The sequence below is a fragment of the Heloderma suspectum genome, chromosome 16, assembly GCF_057233095.1.
Source record: "Heloderma suspectum isolate Gila_16-S chromosome 16, 16-S_ref, whole genome shotgun sequence".
Lineage (NCBI taxonomy): Eukaryota > Metazoa > Chordata > Lepidosauria > Squamata > Helodermatidae > Heloderma > Heloderma suspectum.
In genome coordinates this window covers 21,302,132-21,326,651 of record NC_139473.1, presented here as the reverse complement: position 1 = coordinate 21,326,651, position 24,520 = coordinate 21,302,132, and the positions used below count along the sequence as shown (strand labels likewise).

The 24,520-nt window shown below is 53.1% G+C and overlaps 1 protein-coding gene across 6 annotated transcripts in view; it reads right to left on the bottom strand.

The window, feature by feature from the left end:
- GUSB (glucuronidase beta) overlaps positions 1 to 21,946 on the bottom strand; it is a 28,221-nt gene extending 6,275 nt beyond the window's left edge. The window contains exons 1-10 of one of the 6 annotated variants that reach the window (XR_014786126.1): positions 21,042 to 21,649; positions 16,861 to 17,049; positions 14,961 to 15,142; positions 13,676 to 13,818; positions 10,492 to 10,679; positions 7,653 to 7,805; positions 6,377 to 6,555; positions 5,424 to 5,570; positions 2,748 to 2,832; positions 1,848 to 2,024 (exon numbers count right to left, since the gene is read on the bottom strand). Coding sequence is in view for 5 of the 6 variants with exons in the window: in XM_084822646.1 (XP_084678772.1) it covers positions 1,848 to 2,024; positions 2,748 to 2,832; positions 5,424 to 5,570; positions 6,377 to 6,555; positions 7,653 to 7,805; positions 10,492 to 10,679; positions 13,676 to 13,818; positions 14,961 to 15,142; positions 16,861 to 17,049; positions 21,042 to 21,485 (1,887 nt within the window). In the remaining variant the exon portion in view is untranslated. Of the gene's footprint in view, positions 1 to 1,847; positions 2,025 to 2,747; positions 2,833 to 5,423; positions 5,571 to 6,376; positions 6,556 to 7,652; positions 7,806 to 10,491; positions 10,680 to 13,675; positions 13,819 to 14,960; positions 15,143 to 16,860; positions 17,050 to 20,041; positions 20,157 to 20,293; positions 20,462 to 21,041; positions 21,661 to 21,857 lie in introns of those variants that run through there. The other 5 variants (XM_084822647.1, XM_084822646.1, XM_084822649.1 and 2 more) reach the window with 5 other exon arrangements.
- Positions 21,947 to 24,520: the final 2,574 nt, after the last annotated feature.

Sequence of the window (24,520 nt, the reverse complement as noted above, 5' to 3'; positions counted from 1 at the left end):
ATAAGCTAAAGTGTCAAGATGCGGATTTGTGGGGGGAAGTGTGGACTAGTGCACTTTTGAGCACAAATGCAAACTTGAGAAATTGCAGTAACTTGAGGGTTCAGGGTTGCAATCGGGACGTGACTGCATGATTTGCGAAGAGGAACTAAATTCTCGTACATCCCTACTAATGAACTCCAGCAAAAGCCCAGTACCACTTCCTGCCCTCTTGTGGCAGTGATGGTTGCAGTTATCCCCTTCCCCCTTCAGAAAATGTGCACATGCCAGTTTTGGGGTGGAAATTCAATGTAACCATGGATGTCGGGCAAGCATCATGGGAGGCCTTGAGTGGGAGGACTGTTGTCTGAAGGACTCTAGAGGTGCTCAAATTACAGCTCTTCCCGTAAAAATAAAGTAAGATTCTAGTCCTCATGGTTGTGAATAAAGGATTGATTGAAACTGGAACATAGGAAACTGCCTTATACTGAGATAGACCCTGGGTCCATCTAGTCCAGTACTGTCGACACTGACTGGCACCAGCAGTTCTCCAGGGTTTCAGGCAGGAGCCTTTCCTCGCCCTACCTGGAGATGCTGCTGGGGGTTGAACCTGTGACCTTCTGCATGCAAAGCAGGGGCTCTACCACTGAGCTATGGCCTTTCTCCATCCTCTCCCATCCTCCCATGCATCTCCCACCCTTTGTTGTCAACTGTGATTGGAGCATCAAAAAAAAAATTAAACCCATTTTAAGCGCAAGGAAAAGACAACCTATAGAATAAACCCAGAGTAGAACCTGAAATTGTAGTTGGCAAGCAAGCTGTGGGGAGTTCTTCTGTGCACCCCCCCCTTACAATGAAATAAGATCGCACAAGGGCTCAGCCATGCAGAGCATCCCTCAGCAAGCACCGTGACGGTACCAGCAACGGCCACACTCTTGCACAGCTCCCTTTTCACGGCAACAGGGCTTGTGCCAGCAAATGCCCCAAGGGATTTTCCGCCATGTGTGAGTGTGCGCGCGCATGCATGCGTACGTGTGCATGTATACAAGGATGCCATTAAGAGCTAGTGGTGCCACTGGGCCTGGACCATGGGGCCAACATCGGGGGGGGGGGGGCAAATAACCACCGAGAGAGCAGCAAGCGATGAGGGCATCAGGGCAGCAGAAACAAGCTCCACTGTATTCCTCTCATCGTGATGGTGCCATGATTCTTGAAGTGAGCTTAAAATGCAAAACTGCAGTTGCTCAGGGTCTTTCGTTTTAATCTGGGTTGGCAAACGTTCGAACATGTAAGGAGTGCAGGAGCCGTTGTGAGGCACGGCATGGCTGCTGTGGGTGGGAAGAGAAATGTTAGCTGGTGCTTCACAATGGAGGTAATACCCAAGGCTGTCTAAAGGGGATCATCGTACCAAGTCCAGGGTCTAAATTTAAAACAACAGCCCAGCTGCACCACTGTTTAGACCAGCCCTGCAGGGGAGGGATGTCAGAGAAGTCCACAATGGACTCCAGTGAGCTTGGATTTCCAGTCATGGCTTTTTCCAAGTCACACACGCTTTCGAGCCAGTTTTTCACTCTGCCGGGGGGCGGGGGGGATCTGCATCAACTAATGTACATTTGCCTGCACTAGTGCTAATGCAAATTAGTGCAGTTAAAATGAAATTCTGGTTCCGGAGCAGATGACGGAACGAAAGGCCCCTGACAGTCCACGAAGCACAGACAGGATGGATTTAATAACATCCAAACAGGCCCAGGAATCCACGCTGCTCAATCCAGAAGATGCCCTCCTCTTAGCTGCCCACCTTTCATCTATGCAAACAAATCTGTGACAATCTGCAAGCACTTAACCCGCCCGCCGAAAACAGCTGGACTCACGGCATGGAGGCCGGCGACGGCGTCTGCTCCATATTCAGTCTGGATGATGGGCTTCCGGTGAGTGCTGTACCAGTTCTCCAGTCGCGTGCTGAGCTGCAGCTGGACCACTTCCAGGTGTCCCGGGTCGTGGTACCAGGAGAAGTAGCTGTTCACGCAGATGACATCCACGTAAGGCGCCTAGAGGGAATCTCTGCTTAGTTCAGGTGTGTGTGGAAGGGGGGCAGGAACTGATCATGTCCCTTCAGGGCTCCAGGCTTTGGGAGGCCCTTGGGCAATGACACCCTTGGCGCACTACTCTCCTGTGGTGGGTCTCCCTTCTCACCGCCGTGGTCACCAGCAGCTCCTGCTCCTTGTGGCTCCCACTTGCTTGCTTGGCAGGCTGAGAGCCGGGGAGCCAGGGGGCCACAGCATCTCCCGCTCCTCCCCACCACCGCCATTGTCTGGCCCAGCGCAAGCGGTGGGCGAATCAGCAGGTTGCTTTGGGGAAGAGAAGGAGCAAGTCCCAGGGGCCCTGGCCAGCGAGGCCCTGCTGGGCGGGTGGGCCCTGGGCAGGTGCTGGCCAGGTCTGCCCTTGGCCCTGATCCCTTTGAAAACAAGCGGAGCAATGCTCTTTTCTCCCCACCCCCCCAGCCCACCCCCACTTTCCCTAAAGCAAGGTAGGAATTTCCCTTTGCAGCAGGGAATACAAAACTGGGAAGGTTCTTCCGCCCATTCACTCACCGGGAAGGCCTTAAGCCAGGGCTGGGCAGCCTGCAAACCAGCCTAATTTCAAAAGCCCCTGGCAAGTGATTGGTTCCGACCTCCAGCAAGGTCTCTAGACTGGTCTCCCCCCGGCAGCTGGCCGGGCAGGCAGGGGCGCGTGGGGAGAAGGGAGTGGCGGAAAGAGAAAGACGGGCTCACCCCTTGATCTCGCGCATAATTGGCATTTGAGACGTAGGTGACCGGCCGGGTGGGGTCCACGGACCTGGTGTGGCTGATCACCGTCCTGCATGCAAAGCGTAAGAACCAAGACCGTTTCTCGCAACGTAAAATGAATTCGTCCAAGTGTTTTCCTTCCCCTCCTCCACCCTGTTTAAAACTGATGGGTGGACGCCCTGCAGAGGGTATGGGGGGAACATTTTGCGCTCTTCCAACACATTTGACAATCCAGAATTGCAGCCTGACAGTAGCCAGCCTCCCAGGAGTATCCTCATGCGTCTTCTGACTCCCCTCAGGCCTCCTCACCAGAAGAAAACTCCACTACACCAAACACGAGATCCCACCCCACATCACTACCCTATGTCCCAATGAAGGGGGGTGCAAATGTAAAAAATCTTTTTAAGGCAACAATCATATTAGGTACACCAAAGAGGGCTGGCTCGAAAAGCTGTTTTCTGAACCAAAATTTGGATTTTGGCCCTAGGTTACAAGCATGCAGGGGCAGCTTGACTGAAGAACAGGGGAAATTGATGCGAATAGGGCTACAGGTGTGGACGTGCCCGATCTCAGAAGCTACGCAGGGTCAGCCCTGGTTAGTACTTGGATGGGAGGCTGCCTGGGAATCGGGCTTCCTGCACTGAGCAGGGGTTGGACTCGATGGTCTTGCAGGCCCCTTCCAACCCTAGGATTCTATGAAGGTTGAGTAGGCGTTGCATGTGGGTCACTGAACCATGGTTTGTTGTGTTGTGTGAACCCAGCCACACTGGCAAACCATGTTTTGTTAACCATGAACAACTCGTATCTCACGACAAACCCAGTCAACAACAAACCATGGGTTCTCTTCACAGGTTGTTCGTAGATAACAAACCATGATTTGTTGGCACGGCCAGGTTCACACAACACAATAACCCATGATACGATTTAACAACAGCCGACAGTTCAGCGACAAGCCACACCCAACCTATACTCAACCCATATTCTGGCTTGAACCCAGCCTTCAGCAGTGAATATTGTAAGCCAAATTCTTTTCCTTCTATTTCCGTATTAAGTGTCTATTCTGTATGAAAAGGGTGTGTGTGTATAATAGAGGCACTGTGTCTTATTTTGAAGTGGTGACCGTGTGCCTCAGGGCTTCTCAACATCAAGATGATCACCTCTCTGAACCCGAGCTGGACAGAGGCAGCAAGGAAGGGCCTGCTGCTGGTCTTGTGACAAATAGCTGGGATTACGGGGTGAGACACAGACAGATGCAAAACCCACGTGCAGTTTCTAGAACACCATTCCTCAGGCGGAATGCAGTCCAGTCCATTCACACACTCCACGTCTGCTCAGACGGTTACCCGTGCTGGAGCAACGGAGCCAGGTGGGCACTCAGGCATCCAGGCCAGATACTCGGAGGCGTGCGGCGTGCCGTGCGCAGCCGTGTCCTTGGCGCTCCCATCTTCCTTGGAGTTCTGCTGATGCAGGCGTGTCTTAAATACTCTTTCCCCGAAGCCTTTGCACGACAGGGAAGAACGCGCCTGTTGACTGTGAGTCCTGCCTGGGCGTTAACGGGGCTTTGGGGAAATGCTGCTGTTCGACGTGGCCGGCGTCGCCTTTTCCTTCGACTTCCCCTGCTCTGACTCCTACGGCCTTTGCCTCAGGCTCCAGGCCCGCCTTCGAGGTCTCTCTGCCCAGCTGCTTTCCCCAAATTCAGCTACCTGCATGTATCTTGTTGGCCATGTTCCACAGCCACGTACACACGCACCTCTTTCTCCAATTCTTCAGCCTTTTCTTTCCGGTAACTTTGCTCACTTTGACTGGAATCTTCCCCCCACTCAAACCTCAGGAGCCCTTTCGCCCCCAAAGGGCCGTTACGTAATTCCGCATAGCAGGCCGGTTGATTAGATTTATTATCTAATTTTTCCCCTTGTGCAGAGACGACAATGAGAGGGCCCATCGTTCAGTGCAGGGGCCCTAGTGGGCCTGCAAGAGGCCCTGGGTTCAATTCTTGGCATGTACAGTTAAACTGCAACTCCCAACAGCCCCAGTGCACAGGAAAGCTGGGAGTTGTAGTCCAAAACAACTGGAGGGCTACAAGCTGATCACCCCTGCTTTGTCTTTTACTTGCCGGTTGCTGCTCAGAATCACCCAGTTAACTCTGGGGTGCAGAACCTCAAGCTCCGGGGATCCTGTCCTGCCTCCAGGGTACCCCAGAAGGCCACGCCCCGTCCCCTAACCACAGGTTGTTTGGTTGTTTCCTGGGGTTTGTGCAGTCCCCCCCATTCCAAAAGGCTGAAATGCCTCCCTTAAGGCTTAGTTAAAGGGCAGCCAGAGCTTCAAGCTAAACCGGGCAGGTATTTTTTGTCTCTTGGCCCCACCCTCTTTTGCTGTTGGCTCCGCCCACCACTGGAATGCGGCCCCCGAGAGCGTCTCAGAAATGGAGAGAAGCTCGGGCTGAAAGGGGTTCTGCACCCTGAGTTGACAGATCTTACCTCTCCGAGATCCTTCCCACCCAGTGGGCGGTGGACCTTTCCTGCAGGCCTCAGCCTCAGGCAGGATGAAAGAAGCCTCCAGATTCCCACGAACGCAGTCTTCCATTTCGCTGCGGTGAGCATCCATCTGTCAATCTTGCGGTGCGCGGCCTAACACACCCCCCCCCGCATGGAGGATACTCACTTGAAGTAGTATGCAGCTGGGTGCAGCTCCGAGGCCGGCTCGTTGGCCACCGACCACATCACGACCGAGGGCCGGTTTTTGTCCCGGCGGATCAGCTCCTCCATCACGGTGAGGTGGTGCTGGAGAGATTTGTTCCCGAAGTTCGCGCTGAAAAAGAGGAGCAGAATGAGGCAGCCTCATTTCCCTCGGGGGTTCGGCCTTCATCCCCTGGGGGTCCCCATGCGCCTCTCCTCCTGCGCGGCCCCCTCCCTCGCGGCGCCTCCTCCCTCTTGCCTTCTCCGCTTCAGCCTTTTCAAAACCCACCTACAAAGCCCTGCCTGAGGGGTGAGGAAACTTCAGCCGGGGCGGTGGGCAAATCTGGCCATCCTGGGGCCCCAATCCAATCTTCTAGGGTTTGCCAGATGACCTCCCCCCCCCCTTTGGGGGCTTCCTGGCTTTTGTGCCGTTTCCCCCTCATTCTGAAAGGCTGAAATGGCTCTCCTAAGTCTTCGTTATGGCAGTGAGAGCTTTGAGCTACAATAGGCTGGTAGTTTTTGTACTTTTGGCCACACCCCTTTTGCCTTCAGCCCCGCCCACCACTGGAATGCGGCCCCCGAGAGCTTGTCCAAAATGGGATGCTGCCCGGGTTCTGCACACCTGCCGTACCCGAAACAAATGTCTCGCAAGCTGGGGATCTGGCCCCTTATTTCTTGCGAGGCGCAAATGGAGGCCATTTCCACAGACTGAGCTCTCTGCTTCAGGGGGGGCCCCAGGCTGCAGTACCATTCTACCCAAGCATTCCATCAGCTGACCCCCAGGCCCTATAAAACCACAGCCTCGGAGTTTGCTCCTCGGTCGCAGCAATTCGCCTCTGGTGAGAGGATGCTACCTTGGGGCTTGGTTTTGAATACCCAGCTGCTCCCCCCTTAGTATCTTTCCATCTTGGGAGCTCAGGGAGAGCACCAATCACCCACCTGTCTCTCATGCCCACGGCCGGGCACTCGTCAATCACAACAATGCCGTAGGCGTCGCAAAGCTCCATGATCTCCTCAGCGTAGGGGTAGTGGCTGGTGCGGAAAGAATTGGCGCCCAGCCAGCGCAAAAGGTTGAAATCCTTCAGGACCAGGGGCCAATCCAGGCCTTTGCCACGGATCTGTGGGAGAACCAGCTCAGTAAACCTGTTCTGCGTGTTAGCGAAAGCGATGGTCCTTTGGCGACATTGTGGTTTCAGCTGAGCACTGAACCCCTTTGCACAGCACAATGCACAACCCTAGTTGAAATCTAGGTGTGGAGTCTTATTTTAAAAAACACCAATGGAGACAGGCAAGGCAGGCTAAGGATGCAATCCTAGGCCCACCTAGCTGGGAGTAAGCCCCGCTGACATCCACAGGACTTACACAGGAGTAGACACGCATAGGATTGCGTGGTAAGGCTTACTTCTCACGGAGGGGTGTCAGAGTTTGTACCTCTTGAACTACAGGAGCAGGCAGCTGTTGTCACTGAACATTCCTCCCCACCAAAGGAGTCCCTGCACACAGAAGACTAGTGCTTCAGGGAGAAGCGTCAGGAGCCTTCGCCCTGGCATGCTGGTTTTCTATCAGCACAATCTTCTGCATGTCTACTCAGAAGTAAGACACATCGAATTCAACGGGGCTTACTCTCAGGTTAGACCTGACGGCAGACCCTTCAGCCTGGTGTCCTCTGGACACACTGGAACATAACTCCCGTCAGCCGCAGGCAGAAGTTCAAACCAGCCGAAGGGCTTCAGGCAGGGGAGGCTGGTGGCTCCGATGTCAATGAGGTGATGAAGCCGCTCCGGGTTTCAGTCAGAACTCTAAAGGAGCTCTGCAAGGGATCACTTCTTTAGAGTTCTGACTGAAACCCAGAGCGGCTTCATTGCCCCATTGACATCGGAGTCACCAGCCTCCCCTGGCTTCAGGGTAGGACTGAGATGGGTGGGTGCTGTCCCTCAAGGATGCCGCACAGCAAGAGGCCGGGCTCCGGAGGCCGGCAAAGGAGGGAGCTGGTCTCACTGCAAATAAAACCCCAAAGTGGCAAGGGCCAGGAGGAGGGGTTTTAGAAACTCCATCAGCCGCGTGTGAGGCCTCTCGTCACTGCGCTCTCCTTCCACGCCTGCTGTGCCCATCTTCGCTCCGGCCGAAGGGCTTACGGGCGAGGACCACGCCGCGTCTCAGATCATTCCGCACAGCGGTCCTGGTGCTTCGCTGGTGCGAAGCCTCCTCAACTCACGTCAGCGTCTTCGTGTTTGTTGACCCCGTGGAAGTAGAAGGGCTTCTCGTTGATGAGAAACTGGGCTTCGGTGACGCGGATGGTCCGGATGCCAACTGGCTGCGTGTAGCTGTCTTTGGAGAAGCCGCCATCCAACTCAGCCGAGAGCGTGACCTGCGTTCCGAAAAAGCCACCCTCCACGTCAATGTCCCGAGCACATGTGCCACAGAAGCAGAGCCGGGATCTGGCCCGGCTGGGCTTCCAATCAGGCCTCCCTGCGGTTGCCTGGATGGCCGCGCCCCCTTCTCTCAGCTCCACCCCCGGTCCCCTGACCCACGGTCGTTTGGTGGTAGCCCAGCTGTTGTGCAGATTTTCCCCGTTCCAGAAAGTGGAAATGCCTCTCCTAAAGCTTAGTTCCTGGCAGGAAGAGCTTTAAGCACAAATATGCTGCTATGTTTGGGATTTTTGGCCCCGCCCCTTTTGTTCCGCCTCCTTTTGCCTTCAGCTCCACCCCCCACTGGAATGTGGCCCCCGAGAGCTTCTCTGACGTGGAATTTGGCCCTCGGGATGAAAGAGGTTCTGCACATACATCCAGAACTTGACACTGACCCACACAATCCAGTGCACCACAGACAGGAATAGCACTGGTGTGCCAAGGCTAACCCTGTATAATTGATGTAGAGTAACCCAGTGGGCTCTGTTCTGATGCCTTGGCAAGGGCCTGGAAGCTGATCCTGACATCCCACCCCACCCGCTGGAGGTGTGTTCAGGCACATCCTGGGCTTCTGTGTTGTCACCTGATATTGCCCCACCCTTGCAAGCAAGTCTGTCTTTGCAGCCCTAAGGACCAGCAACTTGATTGGGCTTAAAAAAAAAGAGAAAGTCTCAGGCTGTTGGATTCTGTGCACCTTGGTAACTAATGCTCTCTGCTGGTGTGTAAGTTTGGGACTTTATCAAAGAATGTTGATTGCTTTCTGTTTTGAGTTTGTCAAAAGGCACTTTGAATTATTTAAGAAAAGCAAAAGAGAAAATTGAAGGCCAAGACCCGTCCCCTGGAGGAAACCAAGAAGGCTCTGCGGGCTGGATGTGGAACCTCTGCAGGCCATACTGGGCCTGCTGGCTGGAGGTTCCTTCTCCCTGACCTAAAGGGTACAGACCTGCCGATCATTAAGGCAGGGGTGGGCAGAAAGTAAACCTGGATTTCCTGGTACAACTCTGGGTGATTTGCAGTCGATTGGCAAGGATTTCTGACTTCCAATTGTTCTCAGAATGGCAGCGGCAAAAGGACACACACTCCCCTCCGCAATCTCACCCTGAATTATACTGCTAACATGAAGAGAGCTTTGAGTAACCAGGAGCGGATTTGTGTGTGGAAGGACGGTGAGCGCCATTCACTTCTGGTCCTCGAAACCCATTTCTGGGCTCAGAATAATTTGCACCAGGCTCCGGTTTGGTGGATCTGGGGTTCTAGTAAAAAAAGGAAGTGGTGCCCACAAGACTCAAGTCTGCTCACCCACGTGTTAAGCAGCGGAGGCTGGTGGCTCCGACGTCAGCGGGGCGGTGCATTGCTCTGGGTTTCAGAACCAGTCAGAACTCTAAAGGAGCTCTCCAAAGTGTGAAGTGAGCTTGGATAGCTCCTTTAGAGTTTTGACTGGCTCTGCCTGAAACCTGGAGCAGATACACTGCCCCACTGACAACGGAGCCACCAGCTTCCACTGGCATTAAGGTCCCCATCTGAGATCCCACTCCGAGTGTCCCCACCTCTGGAGACCAGCTGGGTTGCCACTGGAGGCAGGGCCTTCTCCGTGGTGACACTCCATTTTTGGAATGCCCTCCTCAGACAATTCCACACATGGAAGCCTTGCTCTTATCCTTTGGGTGCCAAGGGAGGGCCCGTGTATTTTTCCCGGATGTGCAGATTTGAGTCTTCTGCTGCTGCTGCTTTTTCGAAGTTGCCCTGAAACGTGTGGCAGTGTTTCATTGCTTCCTGTGCTGGCTGTCTTGGGCCCTTCATTGGGAAGGCGAAGTAAAAATGTTTTAAATATAGATTAGTAAATCAGCATTCCCAAACCTGGCACCCCGCAAATGTGTTGGGCTGCAACTCCCATAGCTGGCTGGGGGAATATGGGAGTTGTAGTCCAACACATCTGGCGGTTAGGGGAGGCTGTAGTAAATTGTCTGACAACAGGAACCTTGGAAGCTGCCTTATACTGAGTCAGAGGCTGGGTCCATCTAGCCCAGTATTGTTGGCAGCAACAGCTCTCCAGGGTTTCAGGCAGGATTCTTTCCTAGCTCTATATTGCCAGGAATTGAATAGGAAATAAAATAAGATTCTAGTTCTCATGGTTGTGAATAAGAGGCTGATTGAAACAGAAATCCCTTGCCAGGGATTGAGGAAGGATCAAACCTGGGACCTTCTGCATGCAGAGCAGGGGCTCTACCACTCCGCTACAGCCCCTCCCAGAAGAATGAGAGGGGTGTGTGTGTGTGTGTGAGGGGGGTGGAGTCTTTCCTGCCCATATGAATGGCATTCATATAGACCCAGTGTGGCTCTAATTCAGCCTGCCCCAACCTGGTGCGCTCCAGATGGGTTGGACTACAATGCCCATCATTGGGAGTTGCAGTCCAACCCATCCGGAGCACACCAGGCTGGGGACGGCTGGTCTAATGCCTTCCCCGAGGGAAATTAACTGGAGCGTAACTCCACGCTAGCCAGCTCTGCTTACACAAACTGGACTTCGAATCGCCGCTGGAGGGCGAGCAGCGGAGAGCCACGCTGGGCGACAGACGGTGTGCATGCAAGATGCTGCGGTTGCTCTTTGTTGCTTTTCCAGGATGGGGGCCAAATAAACTTAGGTACCGTTAAGAAGTACAGATATCCGGGACGTTCGTGCATCAGGTACGGCCACCACAGAAAGGGATCCAGCACTTTCAGTTCGCCAGCCAGTCCATGTCCAGTTGCCACCACCGCACCGTCTGCATCGCACAACGTCAAGTTCAGGGAGTATTGAGGGCTTCCGCAGACTGAGACCAAATACTGGACCAAACCTGTCCCAAAGGAAGCAGAGACAGTGAGACGGCTAAAGCACTGGGCAATGAATTAGAGCCTTCCAAGTTGGCCGCCACCATTATATCTTGAGGAAGTGAATTCCACAGGTTAACTATGTACCATTGGAAGAAGTCCTGACTTTCCCACCATTCAGCTTCATGGGATGACCCTGTTGGGTTCTAGTATTATGAGGGTGGGAGAAAAATGTCTCTGTGAAGGTTTGAGGCCTACAGAGGCAAAGGGAGAAAAGGTCAGGCTTAGAGGCCTGGAGTTTTCTGTTGAGGGGGGGTAACCCTAAGAGGGTTAGTTTCATTTCTCCAGCTAAGTGTCAGTTTAATTTGTCCGCTTAAGTTTCATTTCTTCAGGTTTGAAGCAGTACTTTCGGTTCTGAGGGAGGAAGGTACATAAACAGAGGGAGAGAGCCAGTGAGAGCAGAGACAGCCAGAGCCTGAAGTGAGAGCAGAGTCTGAAGAGTGAGCAGGAAGAAGCAGCCCAGAAAAGTCTAACTGCAGCTAGGGTAAAGGAACTTGCATTTTGTAACCTCTGCATTTTGTAAGTTTTGTAAATGCAAAACTTGCATTTTCTCTTAATGCCTTTTGTATCACTCAGCTCTATTGTGTAAACATCTTTAGTTGTGATTTGTTTGCTTTAATTTACTAGTAAACTGTTGTGGTTAAACCCTGTGTCTAGAGTATCAGTGACCCCACATCTACAGCCTAAACCCCTCGTTACTGGGAAGGGGAAGTTTAAAAGAAGAGAGGTGGAACTCCTAAGGAGGCAAGAGATCCTTAAGGGGTTGCTCAGGGGTTCCAGGTTATAAGGGGAACCCTGACAATCTCCCTCTCTGCTTCTTCCACACCAGGCATAATTTTGTACACCTCTATCGTGTCTCCCCTTGCTTGCCTTTTCTCTAACCTAAAGAGCCCCAGATGCTATAACTTTTCCTCATACCGGAGCTGACGTCCAAGCTGGACTACTTAATGTGCTGCATGTGGGGCTGCCGTTGAAGACGGTCTGGAAACTTCAGCTGGTGCAGAATGCAGCCACCTGGCTGTTGTTGGGAGTGAGGCGGTCAGATGATATACCACCTATACTGGTCACTGGTGCATTTCTGAGGCCATGTTAAAGTGCTGGTTTTGACCTCTAGACCCATTTCAGTCAGGTTTCAGGCTTGGGCATGGGACAGAAACGGCCTTGGTCGCCTTGGTAGATGATATGAGGAGGGCTCTGGATAGGGGTGAATGCTCCTTCCTTGTTCTCCTCGAACTCTCAGTGGCTTTTGATACCGTCGACCACGGTATCCTCCTGGACTGCCTGGAGGGGTTGGGCATTGGAGACACTGTATTGCGGTGGTTCCGGTCCTTCCTCTCCGGCAGGTACCAGAGGGTAGCACTGGGAGAGGAGGTTTCGGACCCATGGCCACTTACTTGCGGGGTGCCACAGGGTTCCATCCTCTCCCCGATGCTATTTAACATCTATGTGAAGCCTCTAGGGGCCATCCTCAGGAGGTTTGGGGTGCAGTGTCATCAATATGCAGATGACACGCAGCTCTACCTCTCGTTCAAATCTTCACCAAGGTTGGCCGTAGAATCCCTGTCCAAATGTCTGGAGACGGTGAGTGGCTGGATGGGGAGGAATAAGCTGAAGCTGAACCCTGACAAGACCGAGGTACTTTTAGTGGGAGACAAGAGGAGGCTAGGGGATGTTGACCTGGTGTTGAATGGGGTACAGCTACCCTTGAAAGACCAGGTCCGCAGCCTGGGGGTCATTTTGGACTCCCAGCTGTCCATGGAGGCTCAGGTGTCAGCTGTGAGCCGGACAGCGCTGTATCAACTCCATCTGATACGGCGGCTGCGCCCCTTCCTTCCCGACCATCTGCTCCCATCGGTAGTACATGCCCTGGTCTCCTCTCGTTTAGACTACTGTAATGCGCTCTACGTTACCCTTGAAGACGGTTCAGAAACTGCAGCTGGTGCAGAATGCGGCGGCTCGCCTGATTAAAGGCAGCCCCCGGTGAGATCACATCACTCCAGTGGTGAAGGAGTTGCACTGGTTACCAGTTGTTTTCCGGGCCAAATTCAAGGTGTTGGTTTTGACCTTTAAAACCCTATATGGTTCCGGCCCAGCCTATCTTAAGGAGCGCCTCCAGCAGCACCAGACAGGCCGCGTAACAAGATCAGCCTCGGATGGCCTTCTCTCTGTCCCATCAGCCAGGACAGCTAGACTGGTGGGGACGAGGGAGAGGGCCTTTTCTGTGGTGGCCCCCACTCTGTGGAACTCCCTCCCTAGGGAACTCCGTCATGCCCCCTCTTTAATGAGCTTCCGTCGTGCATTAAAAACGTGGTTGTTCAGGCAGGCATTTGGGATGGGTTAGGGTATTTTAGAAAATGTTTTTATTGTAGAATTTTATTGTTTTAAACTGTTATATTATATGTTGTACATCGCCCAGAGTGGCTGGGTGACCAGCCAGATGGGCGATTAATAAATTTAATAATAAATAATAAATAAAATGGATTGAGACTCAATTACTTGAAGGACCACCTTCACCCATATCTGTCTGCCCGCACTTTAAGATCGGCAACAGAGGCCCTTTTTACTTGCCTCCTTTAAGGGGAGTTAGGTGGGCAACTACACAGAGAGGGCCTTTTCCGCAGTGGCCCCAAGTCTCTGGAATGAGTTGCCACAGGGAGTCTGCCAGGCCCCAACATTGAAGACTTTTAGGAAGGCCCTGAAAACCTATGACTTCACTCTGGCCTTCCCCTGAATTATGTATTACTGGACGGTTCTGGGTTGTAGCTGCAGTTGTTCTGTAGGTTCTTAGTACTGCTTAGGCCAGATTGCTGGGCGTTCCTTGATCCTCTGCGCTCCCTTTTCGGTGCCTTCTCCAGCCCTGCAGTAGCCCTGTGCAAAGATGTGCAAGCAGCAGAGAAGTGGGCCCGGCTCCCCAGAGGAGCCCCGAACCCTCTCCTACCGCCTTTGCTCCTCAGCCACCTACCGACATTTCCGGCCACGTCTGTGGTCACCGTGATGTCATCGATGTAAGCCGGTGGGGTCGTGTACAGCAGGACAGGGCGGTGGATCCCAGCGTAGTTAAAGAAGTCAAACTTTGTGTTTTGGACAAAGTAGCCCTTGGGGTACCTGTGCCAAAGCGGAAGAGAAAAGCAGGCAAGAGGACTTGGATGGGGGTGGAAATCCGCAAATTTGAAGCCCTCCTAAGAATACCCAGGCCAACCGCCCGCAAATTTGCTCCCATCACTCTCCTCTGCATCCATTAAATCTGCCTTCCCCAGATCTTTTGGAGTCAACTCCCATCAGCCCCAGCCAGCATGACTGGGAGTTGTAGTCCCAAACATCTGGAGGACACCAAGCTGGGGGACAGCTGCATTAAAGCCACCTCTTCCCAAAACCATGCTGAATTTAACTTCACATGCCTCCCTTAAGGGCAGGAGCATGTGCTCAAAATACCACTGCAAAAAACTGGGAACTGAGAAATGCCAACATGGCTAAGCCATTTGGTAAGTTGTCACACACAGAGCCAGAATTTGAATGTTTTAAATGCTTGAATGAATTTAATGTTTTATATAAATGATTATGTATTTATTATTTTATGTATTATGTATTATGTAATTTATTTATCACATTTATATCCCGCCTTTTTTTCTCCTTAAGAAACCCAAGACAGTGTACATAATCTTCTTCCTCCTCCATTTTATCCTCACAACAACAACCACCCTGTGAAGTGGGTTGGGCTGAGAGTGTGTGACTGGCCCAAAGTCACCCAGTCAGCTTCCGTGGCCGAGTGGGGACTAGAACCCGGATCTCCCGACTCCCAGTCCAGCACTCTTGCCACTACACCACACTGGCTCTCTGACGTTTATTATGACATTATTTTATATGACATTATTTTAATGTATTTTCATCTTTCTTTGTGAACCACTCAGTCATATCTTTTCAATATGATAAGCGGTGTATACATGTATGAAATAAATAAATGAAACTAAATTTGAAGATGTGCATGCAAAATCTGAATTGTAAACTGGATGTGTTGCTGCTGCAAATAATCTGTTTAGAAAACAGACGCGATTATGTGCGGTTTAAAGGAGCAGAAAACCTCTTCCCCATACTGGTGGACCAAGGCACCAGAATAAAAATGGTGAGGAAACCTTCACGTCAACTTCCTTCTTGTGCTCTAGGGAGAACATTCCAGAATCTCCCGCTAAAGGCTGCTGGGTTGACCCACCCTAAGCCACCCTGCAGCTCCAGGGGCGCCTTGAACTCACATGGAGTCATCGTCCATATACTGAATGGTGCCCGGAGGCAGCGTCTCGGGCGTCAGAGTGTTGTTGACAGCGACTGTGATGCGGCAGGGTTTGCCGGGAGCATCTTGGAGGAGGCGGCCGATCTCCGTTTCGAAGGGGAGGTGTCCTCCCTCGTGCTCCATCACCCGCACTCCATTGACCCACTGCAACGGAAGAAATCAGAGTTCTGTGAGGTGGGATGGGGTGGGGTGAATAAGATGCCATTGGGACCACCCATTCGGCAGGCCTCAAATAAGAGATTCCAACAGCTCCTTACTCCCTGTGCAAACGGGGCAGGTTGTCAAAGGAGGGAGTTGCTTGGCCAGCTCTCTTGCTGCGCCCCCACCACAGGGGGCCGGGGTGTGTGTGTTGCACCTGGCAGCCCTGCAAGCTGTAGAGAGGCTGGCATGGTTCAAAAGAACATGTCAAGGATCCTGCTGGAACAGTCCGCCTAGTCCAGCAAAGACGACTTGCTTTTTCCTCTTCCCTCCCCATCTCTTTTTCCTTGTGTGCCATGGCCGTTTAGACTGCAAGCCTGCAGGCAGCGACTGTCTTGTTCTACTGATTGCATTTAAGCCGCTCTGGGAGCCTTTTTGGCTGAGGCGCAGGATAAAAAATAATTGAAATAAATGTCCACAGTGGCCAATCAAGTAGGATGTGAAGCCCCCCCTCCACTCCCATGGCTACCAGCATCTGGAACTCAAGAGGTACGCTGCCTCTGAATATGGAAGTTCTATTTGGCCATCAGGGCTCACAGACTGATCCTCCATGAATTTGTCAGTGGAGTAAGTTGATGGCTATGGGCTTAGATGGCTTTCACGGGGGGGGGGGGAATTCAAGGGGGGGGAGGAGAAGTCAGTCAACGGCTATGAAACACCACTGCTGTATGCTGACTATATTTATTTAGAGCATTTTTATCCCGCTCCTCAGCGGCTTCCATAAGATCAATAAAAATGAGATGGCCCCTGCCTGCGGGCTTACAATTGGAAAAGGCACAACACAAAAGGAAAAGGAAGTGGGGAGGGAAGAGGAAAAGAAAAAGAAAAAGAAAAAAAAAGTAGTTCCTCAGCAGGGCTGGGAGAATGTAGTATACCTCTCCCTTCACTCCCCATGTATCCTGTAGAGGAAGTTCCTTGCTTGCGTTCTGGGAAGGCATTCCAGGCATAGGGGACAGTAAGGGACAATGGGCGTTGTCGTTTCCTAGAGCAGAAAACTCTGAGCAGCTAAGAGTGCATGAAGAGTGAAGGCCAAGTGATGCTCTGTGAATGAACTAACGCTGGTCTAACACCACAGATAGTGTTAGGGGGCAGAACCTCAGACCAGGGGACAAATTCAGCCCTCGGGGGTTCCCCGAAGCGCCAGGCCCCTTTCTCCGACCACTGATCCTTGGGTGGTTACCTGGCCTTTGTGCATTCTCCCCACTCCCCTTCCTAAATGTTAAAATGTCTCTCTAAGGCTTAGTTCCCGGCAGGAAGAGCTTGAAGCTACAAGATATTGGGGTTTTTTTGTGCGTTTTGGCCTCACCTCTTTTGCCCTTAGCCCTGCCCACCACCGGAACGCAGCCCCCGAGAGCATCTCTGAAATGAAATCCGGCCCTCAGGCTGAAAGAGGTTCTGCACCCCTGGTTTATGGCCTCAAGTCATGCTTTTTAAGTAGTCCGAGTTCACGCGTTTCGCTGCTGTTCCTCAAGCAAAGGGGCACGGAGCGATGTCCACACGTGTGTGAATCCGCCCGGAGGCGCCAGCGTAAAAACAACCCTCATAAGCCTGCCTTACTTAACCCCAGGAAATGCTTTGCTCTTATGGCCTCAGGGCTCAGAACCTGCACCTCTGTGGAGAGACGCTTGTCCCAAACGCGGCCCACAGGGCCCTCCTTCGCTCACCACGATGGCGTAGTAGTGTGCACTGCCAACTCGGAGCACCACACGCGTCCTGTCCTCCTTCAGGAGCCAGCGGGCGGGTGGCAGCACCTCCTTCTCGTACCAAACCCAGCCGACGTAGCGCCGCAAATTCGGGTCTTGCGTGATCTCATTGAAGCTGGCAGGGACCGGAATGTCCATCACCGGCCCAGACTGAAAGCGGTCAAAACACCACATTAGGGGGAGCGGGGAGCTGTTCTCCAACTCTAGCGAACGCTCCTTTGGAGTTGCCAACTTTTTTCTGCCTCTGCTCCTACGCCTTGAACAGCTGCCTGATGCACAGACTTGGCGAGGCAAGCTTTTCCTGGCATGGAGAGAAGATGATGGGATGAGCTTTACCCATGAAATGTCTGTGGCTCTGGCTAACATGAAAGGCACAGGAGCACAGCCAGGATAAAAAGATGGCAATCAAGCAGCCAGTGGAGGAGAGTAAAACGCAGCAGCTATTTTCCATGAACTGACTGATAATGCTTTTGCCTCCTCACTGCAGAGAGCTAGCTTGCTTTCAGTCCACTAATTACATTTATTAACTATTTGAATCAACCTAGAGCCTAACACGTAAATGGTAGAGAGCTAGAAACTAGATGGCCGATTTGACTCCATCTCCTTGTAGTACGCTTCAAGTGTTTACCAAGGTTTATTGTTCAGCACTAAAAGGTCCCAGAACTGAAAACAATATTATAATAAAATATTATCTTGCAATCAGTAATCAATCAATTTTATTCAAAAATAGGAAAATCAGTAAAACCAGCAGAAGGGCAAAAAATGAGTATAATTAAAATCACTGGCAGGGGGAAACTTAGCAAGCCAAGCTTTTCCTGCTTAAGATATATTTTTAAATATGGTAAGCGGTATATAAATCTATCAAATAAACAACTAAACATTAAAAAAAGGGACACACCAGCCTTCCCCAACTTGGTCCCTCTGGATGTGTTGGACTGCAACTCCCATCATTCTCAGCCTGGGAGGGCACCAGGATGTAGAAGACTAGGATACACTGTGGGACTGTTTTCGAACCTCCTGAGCTGGATTCATGCTTAGAATAGACCCACTGGGATCAATGGAACAACTCTGTCTTCACTGAGTCCTACTGATTTTCAACGAATCTATTCTAGGTATGACTGAATCTGGGTTCAGCTCTCAGTGAATGCTGTGGAAAACTGCTCTGGATTTTACAGCTGTGGTGTAAAACTTTCATTTCATTTCCATAGGATCATCAGAAGAGTCCTGCTGGATCAGACCAAAGACTTATCTTGTCCAGGATCCTGTTTCATCCCAGATGCCCCTGTGGGAAGTCCACAAGCAGGCCATGAGGAGAACAGGTCCTCTTGTTGTTGCTCTCAGCCAACAGGTCCTCGGTAGCACGCTACTTCTAAACCTACGTGTTGCATGCAGCCATCATAGCTAATAGCCATTGAAAGACATAAGAACATAGGAAGAGCCCTGCTGGATCAGACCCAGGGTCCATCTAGTCCAGCATTCTGTTCACACAGTGGCCAACCAGCTGTCGACCAGGAACCCACAAGCAGGGCATGAGCGCAACAGCACCCTCCTGCCCATGTTCCCCAGCAACTGGTGTGCATAAGCTCACTGCCTCTGGTTTTGGAGGTAGCACACAGCCGTCAGGACTAGTAGACACTGATAGCCTTTTCCTCCAGGAATTTGTCCTACCCTCTTTTAAAGCCATCCAAATTGTTGGCCATCACTACACCTTCTGGTAGAGAATTCCATGGTTTAACTTTGACTTCCTTTTATCTGCCCTGAATCTCCACCAATCAGCTTCATGGGTTGACCCCTTTTGGTTCTAGTATTTTGAGAGACGGAGAAAAATGTCACCCCAGCCACATTCTCCACACCATGCATAATTTTGTCCACCTCTCTCATGTCTCCTCGACCCTCCTTTTTTCCAAGCTAAACAGTCGCAGCTGTTGTAACCTTCCTTCATAGGGGAGATGCTCCAGCTTTCACCTCCCACTTCGCATTTATCTCCTTCCTTTGAGGAGCGCATGTTCTTCTCACAGACAGGGTTCCCCTCCCCTGATTTTCTCTGTACAACAGCTCTATGAGCTGGGCGAGGCCAGTAAAGAAAAGGGAGACGTCTGCTGGCCCAGGGTCACCCTGTGAGCTTCATGGCTGAGCAGGGACTTGAACTCAGGTCTCCTGGTCCCCAAGGACAACACTAACTACAACAGTTGTAGTCCATCACAGCTGGACGGCACTCGGTTGTGGAAGGCTGAACTGCAACATGCTAGTTGTTGCCATGAGAAGGCAGGTTTTGATGTCTGTCCCCTAGCAAGCGTTATTCTTTTAGGGCACAATCCTGTGCATATTTAGACAGGGAAAAAGTCCTACAACTTCCAGCATCCCTCAGCCAGCCATGCTGGCTGGAGCATTCTGGAAGTTGCAGGACTTTTCTCCGTCTAAACATGCACAAGATTGCGCCCGTAATGTGTTTTGTCATTGGTTTTATTGTATTTGCTTTTATTATGGATGTTGCCCTGAGAGCTTTGGCTATAAGGCAACTCATAAATTGAAAATAATAATACTTACTTTTATTTTTATTTATTTACTACATTTCTATACCATCCATACCCAAAGCTCTCTGGGAGGTTTACAAAGGTTAAAAACATTTTTAAAATACACTATTATTATTATTATTATTATTAATAATAATAATGATTATGATAATGTTTAATGATCAGTTGAGGGTTTTTTCCCCGAACTGTTTGCGACTGGAAAAAGGTACACTCAAGGGCCTCCAAATTTAATGTCTCATGTTTCCTGACTCATAGACACAAAAGGCTGCCTTTTGCTTATTGGGGAAGTAAAATCTCCCCAGCAGCTTTGCCCTTGATGGTTCTTTTCCTTTTGCCGCCCACGGAAACCCTGAGCCGCTTTCTGACAGGCCTAACTTCCCCTTTCCAACACAGCCGAAGGGCAAGCAATGGTGGTTTAATGGCTGCGTTGACTGCATTTAGCCACCCCAAAGATCCCAAAGCAGTTTTGCAAATTCAGAGTTGACAGATCCTCCAATGGCTGACACCTAAGTAGAACCTCCCTGTCCCAACACAGTGTACGTTGGAGTACCAGATGCTGGGATGGGAGGAAACAACAGAGAAAGGGCTGTTGCATTTTTATGACATACTGTTGGGCTTTCCAGAAGCATCTGGGATCCAATAGGGATGTTCTGAGGTTCTTATTAAAAACAACAATAGAAAGTTGTTTTTAAGGATCAAAAGGTCACTATTAAAAGACAGGGCTCCCTCTTTATCCTGCTTCAAGAAATGATCAAAAAGACACCCTTTTTCCTCTCTGCTGATGTCCTATTGCATTTTCTGCATTTTAAAAAAAAAACATTTTCTTCTGCGTGGTCAGCTAATCATTATATGACGTTTACTTTTAACTCGTTCCCTTTTAATGTTACCCAACGAGTACGACGTTCCCTTCCATGTCCCTTGCCCATTTTTGTCTCGGCTTCTTTCTTTTCTGATCCCCAGACGAGTGGCTTTGCTAGTCTCTTTCAGGAAAAGCAACAGAGAGGGCGGTGCCGCCGTCAAGGCTCTTCGTCGCCCCCGCTGCAGAGAAGGCCAGGCTCTGACAGCCACACGAAAGCGTGCTCGTGCGCGCGTTCAAGCTGACAGATACGGATGTGGGTACATCCGTCCCTGCCTACGCGCAGGCTGTTTCGAGGAGGATGGGGCGGGGAAGCGAGGCTGCTGCGCCGGGCCGGCAGGAAGGCGGCGCGCGCTCCCCTCTCCCCTGCCCGGCCCGGCCCGGCCCGGCCCTCCTGCGCCGCGCGCGCGCCAGGCTGCCGGGCTGCGGCCCAGGGGCCACCCTGGCTCGCCGCGCCGGGCCCGCGCGCCCTTCGGAGGAGCGGGCCGGGGCCTTCAGGCGGCACGCAGCCCTCGCGCCGGCCGCCCCACAGCCCGCGGGGCCCGGCGCCGCGCCGCGCGAGCTCGTCTTCAGGGCGCCCCAGGCCCCGCGTCGCCGCGCGCGCGGAGGCCGAGGGCGGCGCGCCCCGGCGGCGCGAGCCCCAGCGGCGGCGGGGTGCACGCCCCAGCCCGCCCCGGGATGACGGGGCAGCGCGCAGCCCGCGGGGAGGCCCGCGCCTGCCGGCGCCGCGCCGCGCCGGGGAGAGGGCTCACCTGCCGGAGGGGCCGCCGGTGCCACTGCTCCGCGAAGCCCGCGTCCCTGCGCGGGGACCAGTCCGCCCGGAAGCGCCAGAGGCCGCCGAGCTCCTTCAGCTCCCGCGAGGGCGACTCCCGGGGGTAGAGCATCCCGCCCGCGCAGGGCGCCCGCCGGGCCGCCAGGGCCAGGCCGAGGGCGCACAGGAGCGCGGCCATGCTGCGCGCCGCGGGGGCTGGGCGGCGGCCAGCTGACCCTCTGCTCCGCTGACGCGGCCCCGGGGGCGCGGCGGCAGCGGCCAGCTCCCTCGGGGGCCGCGCGGGGCGTTGCCAGGGGCCTTGCCTGCGCGCGGCGTCCGGGAGCGGCCGAGGGCCCTTGGCGGGCGCCTCGGCGCGGGCTGCGGCTGCCGCGCCTTCCGAAGCCCGGCCTGCGGCCCCCCGGGGCTGCTGGACCGCGAGGCGCATCGCGCTCCGCCAGCAGGGCGTGGGGGGGCGCGCCCTCCTCGGCGGAAGGCGGCGGAGAGCGCTCGGGGGCCGGGGGGAAGGGCCCGTCGCCGGGCTGTGCCCTTGCGCGGCCCGCGCCAGGCGCTGCCAGCCCTTCTCCCGCCGCCCAGGCTGCTCGCTTCCAGAAGCCAGCCGTCGTCCCCCGGGTAGGGGCACATTCTCTTCCTGGTCACGTGGCTCTGTTTCTGCTGCATTTTTCAAGCAAACAGCGCAAATAATGATTCGTTGTTTATTCGCTCAGTCGGTGACTTCACGGGCCGGCCGGCCCCCGCCAGAGCCTCCTGCCGGCCGTCGCCACCCCCAGCTCCCCCGGCCCAAGCTTGAGCCCGTCACCTCCAGAACATCATCCCTCCACCTTGCCCTTGGCCGGCCCCTCTTCCTTTCGCCTTCCGCCTTCCCTGGCATCAGCATCTTCTCCAGGGTGGCCTGTCTTCTCATGACGTGGCCAAAGTACTTCAGTTTTGCCTTTCATATCCTTCCCTCAAGTGAGCAGCCTGGCTTTGTTTCCTGGAGTACGGACTGGTTTGACCTTCTCGCGGTCCAAGGCGCTCTCAGAATTTTCCTCCAGCACCACAGTTCAGACGCATCTATCTTCCTTCGCTCAGCCTTCCTTATGGTCCAGCTCTCGCAGCCACAGGTTACTACGGGGAATACTACAGCTTGAACTATGTGGGCCTTTGTTGTCAGTGTGATGTCTCTGCTCTTCACTATTTTATCAAGATTTGCCATAATTTAGAGCAAGAAAGAGAAAGGGGCCTGGAGAAGGCAGCGTCTGAGCCAGCCTTCAGGGATGGGGGCAATTCCACGGATCTTTCAAAAATCGTGTAAATGTTGCAGTCTGGGATGCTCCTGGTTGGCGATCCAGCCGGCCCCCTACGCCCTCATCCCGGAGACTCTCTGCCGGGGTGGAGAAGGCCAATCCAGCCTGAGGCCAGCTGAGGTTCCCCCAAGGGGTGGGGCTTGGTCTCTGAGGCCTGCCCCCTGGAGGAACCCCCCCAGTGGGGGAATCCCTGCTGCTCTCCTCTCCCCAGTTGCCTAGAGCAGAATAAGCTGGTTGGGGGATTCTGGGAGTTGTGGCCCAACAGACCTGGATGGCACCAGATTGGGAAGGCTCACCTGGAGAGAGCCGTGTGCCTGATCTGCCCAGAGAGAAAGCTTTAGCCCCTGGCAAGGGACCCGTGGAGGCCAAGGCCAGGTTCCAGGGCCAGCGTCAAGGGTAGGCGTGGGGCACCTGCCGAGGGCCCGCACCCTGGCAGGGGCCACTGACAAGATCCCCCCAGAGTGGCTCCTCTCCCTCATGGCAACCTGACATTCCCCTGCCTCTTGCTGTGGCCCAGTCAGCGGCGGAGATGCCACAGCCGCCTGGCTCCTTTCCTGGCAAGCCAGCAAGAGGGAGCCATGAGGAGGAAGAGGAAGAGGAGCAGCTGGTGACAGTGGCGGTGGGGAGGGAGATGTACTGAGGGCGGGGATCCATCAGGGGGCTCTTGCCCCTCAAAACCGGGAGCCAGCACTGCCACATAACCCAGTGCAACCTGGGAATGCCCTGCTTCCTTTTCCGGTGCTTTGCAGGGGACTGCAGCCCCTGGGCAAGGTGTCAGTTAAATCCACTAGCCAGCAGTCAAACATGGAGCCGAGAGAAACCTTCTCTATTGCAGAAGGTTTGGTGCTGAACGCAACCATTTTTTGCCAGTCCTTTAAAACTTAAGGTGATTTATTTGCAGCCATGAGGACTAGAATCTTACTTTATTTTTAGAGGACGGGCTGTAGCTTTGCGTGCAATCTGGAGATGTCAGGTTCAATCCCTGACATCTCCAGGCAGGGCTAGGAAAAATCCTGCCTGAAACTCGAGCGATGCTGCCATTCAGTGCAGACAATACTGAACTAGATGGACCCATGGTCTGACTCAGGATGAGGCAGCTTCATAGAAACATAGAATAGGAGGGTTGGAAGGGGCCTACATTACCATCGAGTCCAACCCCCTGCTCAATGCAGGAATCCAAGTCAGAGCATCCCTGACAGTTGGCTGTCCAGCCTCATCTTGAATGCCTCCAGGGTGGGAGAGCCCACCACCTCCTGAGGGAATTGGTGCCATTGTCCTATTGCTTTAACAGCCAGGACTTTTTCCTGACGTTCAGCTGGAATCTGGCTTCTTCTAACTCGAGCCCATTATTCCATGTCTGCACTCAGGGATGATTGAGAAGAGATCCTGGCCTTGCTCTCTGTGACAGCCTTTCAAGTACTTGAAGAGCGCTATCCTATCTCCCCTCAGTTTTCTCAAGGCTAAACATGCCCAGTTCTTTCAGTCTCTTCATAGGACTTTGTTTCCAGTCGCCTGATCATCTTTGTTGCCCCCCTCTGAATCCTCTCCAGCTTGTCTGCATCCTTCTTAAAGTGTGGTGCCCAGAACTGGACACAGTACTCCAGATGAGGCCTAACCAGTGCTGAGTAGAGGGGAACCAGTACTTTCCGGGATTTGGAAGCTATGCTTCTGTTAATGTAGCCCAAAATAGCATTTGCCTTTTTTGCAGCCACCTCCCATTGTAGGCTCATATTCAGCTTGTGATCGACAACAATTCCAAGATCTTTCTCGCTTGTAGTGTTGTTGAGCCACGTATCCCCCATCTTGTAACTGTGCATTTGGTTTCTTTTTCCGAGGTGCAGAACTTGGCATTTATCCCTACTAAATGTCATTCTGTTGTTTTCTGCCCAGCGCTCCAGTCTATCCAGATCACTTTGAATTTTGTTTCTGTCTTCCACAGTATTAGTTATCCCGCCCAATGTTGTGTCATCTGCAGATTTGATGAGCATTCCCTGCACCTCCTCCTCCAAGTCAGTAATACAAATGTTGAAGAGCGCTGGGCCCAGGACTGAGCCCTGCGGTACCCCGCTCATTATCTCTCCCCAGTTGGAGAAGATCCCATTGAGAAGCACTCTTTGAGTCCGATCCTGTAGCCAACTGTGGATCCACCGGATCGTTGTTTCATCTATCCCACTTT